We start from the raw sequence: 13496 nt of genomic DNA on the forward strand, positions 1-13496 counted from the left end.
ATGGGTCCCACGACACTATTCACATATTTAAAAATTATTTTGCTAAAGTGTTTTCAGTTTCAGTAAAAATAAGCTCAATCCAAACGGACCCTAAAAAACCTATCTTTCTTCCCCAAAAGCAACCCAATAAAACTCCTGAACAAACCTAATTAAAAAACCTCTCTTTCTTCCCCAAAAGAAAACCTGTTAAAACTCCTCAAAAAAGCCTATTTTGCTAGCAAACTAAAGAATCAATGAAGAAACAACAAATCAAGCAAAAGATTGCTATCTATCCTCTCTCAAACGCTGACCCAAGCACGACCATGGGTTTCCTCTCTCAAACGCAGAACCAAGCTCGACCATGGGTGCCAACGTTTTCAATCTCCGACCCGGCTACCATATCAGATCATTCTCTCTAGGTATTTCTCAATTAATCTATGACTAATCTCTTTTCCTACTATCTTCAATTAGGTTTTCTGTCAATTTAGGGATTTCAATTCCTAACCCTTTTTTCCTCTCTATTCTTTTTTTTGTTGAAGTCAGGGAAACACTAATAGAAAATCAAATTCTACAGGTTTTGTAAGAAAATATTGTGGATATGAATGGGTTTTTTAGTGGAGAAAGTATTGAAGAGCCTCCCAACCCTCAAAATCTGACAACAATCCTACAGGTTTTGCTTTATCTTCAAGTTCTGCTTTATTTGCTATTTAGGTTTTTTTACCATATCCGATTTACCTTAGCTTAATCGTTTGTTCGGTTGAATAATTATTTGGCTACCTAAAATGCCAGCCTTCTACCTCTTCATTATAGAGAAATAGGGAATTAAAAATGTGTTGATGAAATTTTTATTTCTTGCTTTATAATTAATTCTTAATTTGGTTTGTATTCTAGAGTTGATTGTATTTTGTAGTTTATAATTTTGAATTTGGTTGGAAATTTTTATTATTATTTGTGAACTTGAAATTTAAAACAGTTGAGTATGAGGATATTTGTAAACCTGTAGTTTGGCTTTGTGTGTGGTTCTAATATATATCAAATTTCAGGAAGGGGTTACTCAGTATGTGGTTTGACCTATAAAACTTCAATGTTGCTATATCCTCCTCCTCTCAGGTTCTTACATTTTCTTATTTAGTATTTTAATTCCTTTTTCTATTTGGTTGGAGATTTGTACTTTTCTTTATTTTTTTTTTGTTATTATTAGTAGCCTTGTTGGAGTTTCTTAATTCCTATAAGATATTGTTTGAAATACAAAGTGTTTTGGCTGAATTATTATGTAATCATCCAAATAAGAAGTTGTATAACTGACTGGAAACTCATATTCAGTTTGTTATTTTCTAATTGATTATTGAATTCCCTGTAGATTTTTTGTTTGGGGTAGGGTTGGAGTAGACTGTGTGTATCTGTGGGAGTCTTTTTTATATCATTATTGGTTTATTAAGTTTAATCTAAACTGTATATGCAATACTGTGGCTCTATTTGGATTTTGAAGTTTATTTTATATCAGAAGTATTTGCCATATAAAATATTAGTAGTAAATAGTGTTAGGGTATGAAAATATCAGAACACAAGTACCGTTTTACATATAACATACCCAGCTAGCTCTGGTAATTTAGTCTTTGCACATTCGTGATATCATTATAACTACAGTGTGTAGCTCTGGACAGGTGCTTCCAATAATTGGGTTATTGGATTTAATTTTGTGAATTCTTATCTGGGTTCATGTATGGCTGCCAATTTCTGAATTCTTATTGTAATTTATGCACAATTGGGTGTTGGTTACCTGAGATTTTAAGTTTATTTTAGATTTCTAATTGTAATGGAAATGCCCTATTTCAAACATATTGTCTTTCATTTCTATTTGCTGGGAAATCTAACTAAATATCCAGCACAAACTTTGTGATATTGATGGCTGACAAACCGTTATTATTCTACTGTTATAAGTATGAATATTTGATCTAAATTCAATGTGTTTCAAATCTTGCTGTAGTTGCATGAGCCCTTTGTTGCATGCCATAAATGACCTACGAAAATCTTAGAATAAAATGAGAGGTAGCTAACCTAACTTCTAGCTAGCACTTCAAGCCTTCAAGAGACAATGGATCCTCTGTAAATAAATTGAACCTATAAATATTGAAGCTGTAATGTCATGTGTTATGTGCATTGTCCATACCCTCCTTGCTTAAGAAGTGTCCAACAATTACATGTGATAGGAGGGTCCACTGAAGGGCTTGAAATTAACAATCTGAATTCTCCAACTCATCTTTCCAGTTTCAACGTCGACCATTACATTTTATGCATGAATGGCCTTTTTATGATGGTATGAAAGTGTTTAATAAGGTCAATTTAATTGGCTCTACCAGCCCTGAGATGCAGTGCGTTTACATTGGAAGAAAGAAAGGGCCACTGCATTTCAAGTTGAATGCTGAATTGTACAACGTCATATATACATAAGTGTATTCATTATTGTACCACAGATATAAGTTTATATATAGATAATTGTTTTTTTTTTTAATGAATCTCATGCATTGCAGGAGAATATAACTTATTGTCAACAAGTGGAACAAGAGTTTATATTGATTTGGATTCACATTTTTAATGTATTACAATCTCTACAATACTATGTCTTTATGTAATATAATAGGCTGGTGGAAAATAACCAACCAATAGTACAAATGCCAAAGCAATTCAAACCACAAGTGACAATTCAAGAAGAGATGAACATCAACAGAAGAACCATAAGTGAAATAACAAAAGTTATGTGGGACTCTGGTAATGAGGTAAGAAAAAAGAAAACCTTGAACAATAACATTGTGTCCTTAACATTGTTTTATGTAATATAGACCTGCTTTTACAAAATTTAACTATAAAATTATGAATTGATTGATATCAAATTCAATTTCTAGGAAACTATCTTTACCTGTTAGGGAAAGATTATAAACATTAAGATAGATAATTTTGGGTGGTATTTTATCTGTTGCGAAGTATGTCGTAAAAAGGTAAAATCAAGAGATGAATTTTTATGGTGTGACAATTGCAACAAAAAGGCATGCTTCCCAATCCCAAGGGATACACAAAATAAAATGTTTACTTTTTATATTAAAATACACAATAACTAATATGATATTAACATTATATATGTCATTTCTCTTATCAGGTATAGAAATCAAAAGCAATGTGCAACTCACACTAACATCTGTACTCAGGGAAAACCAAAGGACATATTCAGTGTCTATTACGAAGCAACAAAGGAAGAAAATACAAAAAATACTTTAAAGTTGTCTTTCGATTTATTTTAAATATTGATTAAGTAGTTCTTTAAATTTGTGTTTCATACATTTTATGGATAATTGAGGATGTTAAAGATTTAATTCTTCATTTTATTTTAAACTTATGTTTGATTTCTATTTTTTATTATGTAAATTAATGTTTCATATCAAGATTAATATTTCATATCAAGGATAGGAAGCTATAAAACTGGAATACTAATGTACAAGCAAAGAGGAAGAGAAAAAGAATAGTTTACATCTTTATACACTAGCTTTCTCATGCATTGCACGGGTTAGCGACTAGTTTCAAGATAATCATGTTGTACTTTGATTACTGAGCACATGACGAGCCACGCTTCTGAGCACATTCATTTTACATGGTTCAGTTGGGATTAACTCTTTTAGCTTTTCCAATATCAGTATCTTATAAAAGGAAATATTAAATTCAATTGTCAATCGTTTCTATAAAAAATAGGACCGATTATGGATTCGAGTCATATTACTATAGTTTTATAAAACCGTACTATTTTCCGAATCTTTCAACCAGAAAAGTAAAATTGATAATGACATGGTAGGAAAAAAAAAAGAGGCATAATACCAAAGAACGTTTCTATCACATAACATTCTGTTTATGCACTAACTACCAAATGAAAAGGGACAAAATATATTAACCACAGTTTCTTACATCCCAAGTTTTCTTTATGCTTTGAATAGACTTACTTTCTCTCCACTCAGAAAGTAAAATCTTCGGCTCAATAGGGTATGAGTTTGATGGGCTTTTTTGTTTTTTGCTTTTTATTATGATGATGCATATGCTTCTTTTGACATCATAAAAAAGAAAAAGAAAAAGTGATCCTTCGTCAATAACATGTTCCTCCAAACAGAAAAGGCTCATGTTCCTTGTTCAAAATAAATAGTGCATATATATGCAACCAAGACAAGGATACGCAATAGCTAGCTCTTTCAAATGGCTTTTTATGTAATAGGAATAGGATCAAAACCACCCATTTGTTTTATTATTTATAAACCTTATAACCTTGAGCACATGATACTTTTCGCCGCTTGATTTATTCCTTTAGTGCAATAAAACTAAATATTATAGAGATCAGCTAATACACTATTGTTTTTGGGTGGTCTTGTACAATTTGGTCTCCCAGTCTTATAATTGCTGACAAAGACATGTTAGGGCGGCATCAGATTGTTAATGCCTAATTAGTAATTAATTTCAGGCCTAGACTCTTCTGGGCGGCACTGTGTCGTTGAATTCAGTATCATTTTCGGCTCTCCTCACGTGTGATTCAAACTTTCAACTTTATACTTAGTAAACCTCTCATGTATGTTCAATTTTAAAGGTACCATCATTATCAATTTTTTCTATAATTTTTTTTTTAATTTAAAACTAAGTACGAAATTTGGGCTAATATCATTTAATGCTGAAACTATAAAATATATATATATATATATATATATTATTATATTATTATATATATTATATAACAATATATGACTTTGATCCTAAAGCAAAAATGAAACTTAACATTGGTAGAAAGTTCTTTACTTCTCAAAGTACATTACTTTTGCATGTTTAACAACTATTTATTTATCATTTACTACCCAAACACTCTCTTGTGCATATAATGGTCCTAAAGTAGTCACTATACAATCAAAATCAGCTATTGATTTTTTTTTTTTTCCTGAATAATCAGCTATTGAATATAAGCAAAGGTATCCAAGTTCATTGATGAGATTCAATTATAACCCACTATTTAGACCGATTTTAAACACCTTTGGTGTTAAATTTTCCATCCATCCTGGTAGCTGGAGAGGGTGAAAGTCAAGATGCAAGGATCGTAATTTGACCACAAATTAGTTTTTGGAGGAAATAGCCTAAATGGTGTTTTAAATAACAAATTAGATATTTTTAAGAAGTCTTCGTAGCACTTGGCATTAGGCCATATTCCAGGGGTGATTTTTTTTATTTTACTCTCTTTTTCATGTTGTAGCCTATACTTGAAGAGAATGGGTTGTGATTTATGTGCCACTACACTCCCTAGTGAGAGTGTTTGTTTTGGGAATGTAATGATATATATATATATTGGTTAGAAATGTTTCTGCACTACAACCTGAACCCCTAACCTCCCAAACCTAAGGACTTGTTTGGATTGAGAGAGGAAGGAGAGGGGGTAGAGTAGAGTAGAGTTAGTTAAAAATAGGTTAGTTTTTTGTCAATTCCATTCTATTCTACTTTACTCCCCTCTCTCTCTCCTCAATCCAAATGGATCGTAAGGTTTGGGAAAATTCCACTTGAACTAGAGAGTTCGGTGGTTGGAGACATAATGATCGACAAAAATAAAGTTTAGGCAATATTTATTTTCTAGAATTTGAAGTCTTAAATATCATTATAAAACTTAAAATAAATGAAAAAAATGGTCCTTTCACATTAATTATTGTCTGTTTTTGCCCAATCAGGGCATATCATCAATCATGGATCCAGTCCTACCCCATAGGTCAAAAAGATTGTAAATGATGATTCACGACCTTTTGTTAGATAGATTTTCTTTTCAATGTTTCCAAATGGAGTAGATCCTATAATTCCTCTTTGGACATCCCGCAGGAAATGCAGATGATATGACTCCTTGGCCAAATAAGTCTAGAGGGCTCACAGGGAAAATTTAGGCGTGAAATAAATATGGTCAATAAGATTTTTCACAAATTTTTTCATGATTACTGAAATAGTTTGAAGTAATTGAGTACATAGAATAATGTAAGTAATGGATCTATGTAAAAGTGATTTTATTAAAATTACAAGAAATATTAGTAGTGAAATAATTTATAAAAAATATTGAATTATAGAATTACTTTAACTTATTCAGTTTGTTTAGATAGGAGAACCTTATCAAATGCAAATTGAATCACCGTCTCTCCCTCTTCTGTAATTCATGTATTTATCTTCAATATTTGCATTATGTAATTCTTCATCATAAAAGCCAAAATCCGTTACTGTATATTCCGCCGAAGTTTGTTGGGAGTCAAAAATCTATCAGTTCACATGACTACTTTAATTATTGCAGGAAACCTGAAGATTCTAATGCAAGAGTAAACGGTATGAACATGGAAAAGAAAATGTATGCAATCATTTTTCACACCAAGCGTTGACAATTGAATCCGGTGGCCAATTACATATACAATTTGTGAATATATTGCATATATATTGCATAGGCATTATTTTCTTTCTTTTTCTTGTTATTCTTTTTGGGTGAGGCTTCTGTTCAGTACACAGCAATACAATACTAAACGCAGAATTTATGTATAACTATTTTAAGACACATGTCAGTTCTATTTCACCTCTGAGAGAGAGAGAGATTCTCCTTTTATTATTATTATTATTATTATTATTATTATTATTTTGTTTTTGTTTTGAGAAATAGAAATTTTCCTTTCAGAAGAACCAATATGGACCAATGCCATGAATTGGCAATCAAGCTTCGGTTCTTCAATTTTGCTTGAACTACAATGAAAGATCTCAAGAGTCAAGACCATTAGCTGATTTTGTTTAGTTATTTGGTTCATCTCACTTTTTTCTTAATAGAACTGTACTTGGACACAATAAATAAAATAAATTGACTAAAACAAAATCAACATCATCCAACCAAATACAAATTTGTATGACAGGTCAGGGCTCCCAAACAAATTCTCCTACTTCCAAACCAATCTTAGATTAAAATAAAAAAAGTGACGGTCGAAGAAGAAGATGAATTCCACAAATAGGGGACAAATTTGGCATTTGACAGGGAAAGGGTCGAATGGACCTTTTCAATAAAGTCAAAAGATGAATTAGGTTTGGATCCATTCTTTTTTATCATTTCCCACTTCTTTTTGTTATGTAAAAATCTTTCTTTTGCTGATTTATGTTATGCTTGCTCATCTTTTGGCATGTCTTTTAAATCTGTGTAGACTTGGCCCTCTTCTCCTTGGACAATTTCAATGAGAAACAATCTCTCCTTGTGACAATTGTTGCCATTTGGAAGCTCCCTCCCTCCTCCTCTTTGCTTTGCCATTCTGCTCTTTGTCCTCACCTCATTGCCTCTCCTTGGACTCTCTCCCCCCTAAGCCATATAAATACACTTAAGAACATTTCTCAATTTCACAGTACTGCTGCTTCGTTTCTCTTAAAACAATTCCAGCTACTTAACTACTTTAAGCCTATAACTAGTAGTAATAATGACCGAACCAAATCCACCTCTCCTACAGCACTTTGGAGCACTTTTCCGCCACCCAGTTGAAGTTCCTCCTGCACTTGAATTTGATGAAAGACAGAATGCACCAGTCATGGAAGAATGCCAACTCCCATTGATAGACCTCACTGCTCTAATAAAACATCACAATGAAAGGGAGAGGCTAGCTTGTTCTACTGCAATATGTAAAGCCTCATCAGAGTGGGGATTCTTCCAAGTTGTGAACCACGGGATAAGCCCCGAGTTACTTGGGACCATGAAGAAAGAGCAACTGAAGTTGTTCCAAACCCCCTTTGAGAGTAAAGCTTCTTGTGGGCTTCTAAACAATTCATACAGGTGGGGAACACCAACAGCTACTTATCCAAAGCAGTTCTCTTGGTCTGAAGCTTTCCACATTCCTCTCACAAAGATTTCAGAAGAAGCTGGCTATGGAGAGTTTAGCTCTGTAAGGTACTAACTTCTTTGTTGAACATAACATCTACCTTTTTTACATTATTACTAAAGCTTATCTCTTATCTCCATCTATTCATGTCCAAATAGGACACAATTTTCCAATTTGAAGTAAAGTTCCTCTTACCCACTACGTGGCAACTCTAACAAGCATCCACTTGTAAATAAGTCATGTGACTTTTTTAAATGATACAATGAATCATGTGATACAATGAATCATGTGATTCAAGAGTACAAAGATAATTTTACTTGCAACATACTGGTACACAATCTCAAGCAGGCAAGCAATTTATATAGCCTGTGGTCATGGCCTCCTTAACCCTGAATCGGTCCCTTCTATTTGCTTCCAAATACAACCTAATGGCCGTCTCAACTTGCCAAGAGCAATATGGAAATGCCATAGACTAGATGGATAAAGCACAAGCTTATACTTTCGTTTTCACTTCTATCAACAGGGAAGTGATGAAGGAATTTGCCGCAGCTATGTCAGAACTAGCTAGGCTACTAGCAGGGATTCTAGCAGAGAATTTGGGCCACCAAACGGGAGTTTTTGAAGATATTTGTGATGAAAGCACATGCTTTATTCGCTTGAACCGCTACCCAGCATGTCCAATATCACCAGAAATGTTTGGCTTAGTGCCCCACACTGATAGTGATTTCCTCACAATCCTCTATCAAGATCAAGTTGGTGGGCTTCAACTAATGAAAGATTCCAAATGGGTAGCAGTAAAACCCAACCAAGATGCTCTAATCGTCAACATTGGAGATCTTTTCCAGGTAAATTTTGGTTTCATTTTTATATCATATTTTAAAATTTGTATAATTGAAAAAAAGTGTCTACTACTAAGAATACTATAATTGTAGTCTGTTCTTAAATCTCCATCTACTCTAGTGTTTATTATGCTATATAATGTTACATTTACAATATTATTTCAAATCTAAATTGGTAAATTTTTATTGATTCATATATGAGCTTATCACCAACATCATTTCATTGTCAATCGTTAACAATTTATCATCACTATGTAATATCCTAGCTCATAAAGTTGCTTAAATGGGCTTAGAGCAACCACATCAGCTCTTCTAAAAGATTTCATCTATTTTACACAAAAACCTACTTTTTCTATTTTACACCATCATTTTTATAAAACACCCACATCAGCTCATCTATTATACACTAAATTTTATATAGATAATATTTTTATAATCTTTTTTTAATATTATTTTATCTCTGCCGTTTGTTTTTCCTATTCTTCCTCTTCTTTCTTCTTCTTTCCTTTTCCTTATCTCTCTGCAGTTTCCTCTTTCTTTTTCTTCCTCTTCTTTCTTCTTCTTTCTCTCACGGTCAGATCAACACTCTATCACAAGCACCACAACCATCAAAACCCACAAGCACCACCGATCTCCGTCAACACTCCATCACAAGCACCATAACCATCAAAACCCACAAGCACCGATCCACATGCAACGGTGGCGATGGCAACAGTGATGAAATCGCCTCTCCAATCCATGATACATGATCACCAATCAATGATCCACAAGCAACAATCCACAATCAAAGCACCACAAGCACCATTCCAATTGACCCACAGCCACAAGTTCACAAAAATGCTATCTCTGTCTCTGTTGGTGTGTCCGTGTGTGGGTGTGGGTGTGTTTGATTTTTGATTGATTTTGTAGTGTGACCGTGTGTGGGTTTGTTTAATTTTTGGTTGATTTTGTGGTGTGTCCAAGTTGTGGTGTTGGTGGTGTTTGACGGTGCTGAGTTGCAGCGATGTGGGTGGTGGTGTTGGGTCTGTGTTGTGGTGGTGCTAAGATTATGAGTTGAGAGAGAGAGAGAGAGAGAGAGAGAGAGAGAGAGAGAGAGAGAGAGAGAGAGAGAGAGAGAGAGAGAGAGAGAGAAAAAAAATAATACTAAAATAATGTATAGAAAAGCTACAGTAACTGTAGCACTTATGCATTTATGCACAATTTTACATCTATTGATGTGGATTTTTTCTGGTCAAAATGTGTGAAAAGAGGGAGAGAGAGAGAATCAGGGGAAGACAGAATGTGAGGGGAGAGAAATAATATTAAAATAATGTATAGAAGAGTTACAGCAACCGTGCATATATACACAGTTACTGTAGCACTTATGCATTTATGCACAATTTTACACCTATTGATGTGGGTGTTTTTCTGGTCAAAATGTGTAAAATGAGCTACTTTTTGTATTTTGCAAGACTTTTTAACCACTGATATGGTTGCTCTTATGCTTGTAATTGGTCTGGTCATGCGTCCATCTCTGCTCTCTCAAACTAAGCTTTAAAGGTTTGTGGCAGGGATGGACCAAACCAAGCCACTTTCTATTAATTTATAACATTTGATAGTTAAAAAAATTAATTCCCATGTGGTAACTAAAAATTGAAATTACAGGCATGGAGCAATGATGTTTATAAAAGCGTGGAGCACAAGGTGATGGCTAATAGGACGACCGAAAGATATTCTATAGCTTACTTCCTTTGCCCTTCCTATGATTCTTTAATTGGGAGTTGCAGAGAACCTTCAATATATAGGAAGTTCACTTTCGGAGAATACAGGAGCCAAGTTCAAGAAGATGTCAAAAAAAACGGCTATAAAGTAGGCCTTCCAAGATTTCTTGTTTAGGATATATATATATATATATATAGAGAGAGAGAGAGAGAGAGAGAGAGAGAGAGAGAGAGAGAGAGAGAGAGAGTACAATCAGGACATCACTGCAGCACAAGGAGTCAAGTCAAACACTATATCCAACGCTTTTGGAATTTGGATACACAAAATTAAATTTTTTTTTTTTTTTTTTTAAAAAGTACCGGGAACAATCTAGATTACACGTTTATATTGATGCCAAAAACCCTATATACCACCACCTATATACGTTATAAGTTCCTAAATATACAATACCATTTTAAATTTTCTATTAAAAAAAAAAAAAAAAAGGAAGAAGAAGAGAGAGACAATAGAGCAGTGCTTTTATTTTCCTGTTTGCTCCAAGAGAATACAACAGTACTGCACGTGGTGTTTGTTATTTATCTCTTGTATTCAAGAGAAGGTCATTTTTTTTTTTTTTTAATAATTTCCAGTGTCTACATTTCAAGGATAGATAAATAAAATAGAATATTTTTCCTCTCTCTTTTATTATTATAGGTTGGACGCTGATATGCCAGTGTCAATCACATTGTTGTAAAATAAAAAATAAAAAAAAAACAATATAAAGAAAAATAAAGATGAGAAAATATATCAACTTCTCTGTTCAAATCGCCATCCATACAATTTTTTTTTTTTTTTTTGAAAAAGTCCATCCATACAATATTATATCTCCTTGAATGCATATAATCTCCATACTTCTTTTATATTCAAGTTTAAAAGTTAAGCCAACCTAAGATTGGCCACATAGGCAGCACTTAATGCCGCACTAAATGGCAGTATCCACTTGTCATATATCATTCTCGGATGACCACTTACCAAAAAATGTCTTATCAAAACCTTGTTAAAGAAAAATCTAGTAGGAAAAAAATTCTAGACAAAGGAAAGAATATTCTTTTGTCTTTTTTAATACTTTAAGATTGTTTTATTGTGAGTTTCAGATAGTTTAACTAGTAAAGTCTTTAATGGTTAAATAAGAAATCTATGATTCAATCACCGCCTACACCAAAATCTGATTAGTATCTTAATCTGATGATAAAGAGCCATTTATCATTAGGAATAGACGACATAAGTTGAAACTCTCAAAAAAAAAATTGCTTTATTAAAAGCTTGCAAAGAAAACCCTACGAGTGGGAAAAATAGCAAAGAGTACAAGCAATACATATCCTCCACTACCCCTCATAAGTATGCAAAGCAATGTCTATAATGAGCATATTTTTCAATTGTTGCATTCCAATGTTGTACATCTTTTTTAATACTACAGTTGGTAATGATTTAGTGAATAAATCTATCATCATTATATCATATTTGCTTGACATTAATATCACCACACTTTTGGAGCTCATGTTTTTAAAAGAATTTAAGTGAAATGTGTTTTGTTTTGTCACCTTTGATATAGCCTACTCTAATCTGTGTAACACAAACAACATTATATTCATATAATGTCGTTAGACTATATTTCATTGAGGATAATACATATTTCTCTTGAATATGTTGAGTTATCAATCTCTGGTAAATGCTTCATGACTCCTTCCATGAATTGTTATAATCTCTCAGTGATTTGAAAAAGTAGCAAATGTTGCTTTCTTACCAGATCTCCATGAAATAACAGCCACAAGTGAACAAATATTTTGTTCTTAATCGCCTTTGTAACAATCAAAAAGATATTCTATGTTTGCATATTTAGGGTTGTTCAACAACCATTGGTAACCAATAGATCCAACCGCCACTGAGACAATTGAATTTCCAAATGGGGTTGTGATACCAAAATTGTAAGCAAAATCTCGGAACACTGCATTGACCGCTTGAGCGTTGGTAGACCCTACCTGACCAGCAAAATCTCTTCGTGGCCGGCTGTTACTGTATCAGTCCAACCTGAAATCCCTCATTTCCTAAGGGATAACCTTATCCTTTCCTTTACCCATTTGCTGGTCCTCCTCGACCCTCTTATACTTATCAATACGGTCCATGAGTTGGCGTAGATTGGCAACAGGTTTTCCCGTTAGGGACTTCCTTAAGCCATGCTCTGTTAGGAGTTCACTCTTGAAGGTGTGGTGCAACAGATGTTTCAGCTTCCCTTCTCGTACCAGCTAGTCTAAATGGTCCCATAAATTCCTGCAGTCCTCTGTAATGTACCATTGGTCCTGATGGTAATGGCAATAAAGGTTCTAGTTTCGTTTCAGGGGGTTTCCAGCCATCTTGTTTGGCCATTTGAAGAACGGTTTGTTTTTAACCTTCTCCAGAACCTAATGCACCGGTTCTCAGAACACTGTATTGACCGTTTAAGCGTTGGTAGACCCTGCCTGACCAGTAAAATCTCTTCGCAGCCGGCTGTTACTGTATCAGTCCAACCTAAAATCCCTCCTCTCCTAAGGGATTACCGTCCATTTCATTGTACATCTCCCAATATCTGTCCGAGTATGTCTTTAAGGTCTCTCCCTCTCTCATACTCAAGGATAGTAGGGATGATAGGGGTCGAGGGACTCTGCTACAGGTGATGAAGCGAGAACCAAATGCTTGGGTGAGCTCCTTAAAGGAGTTTATGGAATCGGGCTTCAGGCTGTTAAACCATCTCATTGCTACAGGTCCTAGGTTGAATGGGAAGACCTTACACATCAGGGCTTCGTCTCTAGAATGGACGGTTATTCTCTAATTGAAATGGCTCACATGCTCTACGGGATCTGTCTTGCCATTATACATGGTGAACTTGGGTTGAGTGAACCGCCGACGGAATTCTGCTTGTTCAATTCTTCGTGTGAACGGCGACCTGGAGATTTGATCCAACGCTTTGCTCATAGCGTCGTTTCCCACGCCTTTTCAAGGGGGGCTCTTGTGTCTACGCTTGTGGTGGGGCTCCTCTTCGTAGGAGAAAGACTCACTGGGAAGGGTGTTAGACCTTCGT

At 34.3% G+C, this 13496-nt stretch overlaps 1 protein-coding gene and 1 long non-coding RNA gene across 2 annotated transcripts; both read left to right on the forward strand.

Annotated features, from left to right (window-relative positions):
- Nucleotides 1-235: 235 nt before the first annotated feature.
- On the forward strand, nt 236-2909 carry LOC115982788. The gene is made up of 3 exons (XR_004089728.1): nt 236-398; nt 554-649; nt 2621-2909. It is a non-coding gene; the product is annotated as an uncharacterized LOC115982788 (long non-coding RNA).
- Nucleotides 2910-6994: 4085 nt separating this feature from the next.
- LOC115982262 (gibberellin 2-beta-dioxygenase 6-like) lies at nt 6995-11052 on the forward strand. Its single transcript, XM_031104809.1, has 3 exons — nt 6995-7930; nt 8386-8707; nt 10346-11052. The coding sequence occupies exons 1-3, from the start codon at nt 7467-7469 to the stop codon at nt 10574-10576; spliced, it is 1017 nt and encodes a 338-aa protein (XP_030960669.1). The 5' UTR covers nt 6995-7466; the 3' UTR covers nt 10577-11052.
- Nucleotides 11053-13496: the final 2444 nt, after the last annotated feature.

This window comes from Quercus lobata, chromosome 3, assembly GCF_001633185.2.
Source record: "Quercus lobata isolate SW786 chromosome 3, ValleyOak3.0 Primary Assembly, whole genome shotgun sequence".
NCBI lineage: Eukaryota > Viridiplantae > Streptophyta > Magnoliopsida > Fagales > Fagaceae > Quercus > Quercus lobata.

Excerpts from the sequence above, each read along its gene's own strand:
- LOC115982262 (XM_031104809.1), top strand. The coding sequence starts at position 7,467 with ATGACCGAACCAAATCCACCTCTCCTACAGCACTTTGGAGCACTTTTC. Across the intron at positions 7,931-8,385 it reads GGAGAGTTTAGCTCTGTAAG|GGAAGTGATGAAGGAATTTG; the intron begins GTACTAACTTCT and ends TTCTATCAACAG. Across the intron at positions 8,708-10,345 it reads ACATTGGAGATCTTTTCCAG|GCATGGAGCAATGATGTTTA; the intron begins GTAAATTTTGGT and ends TTGAAATTACAG.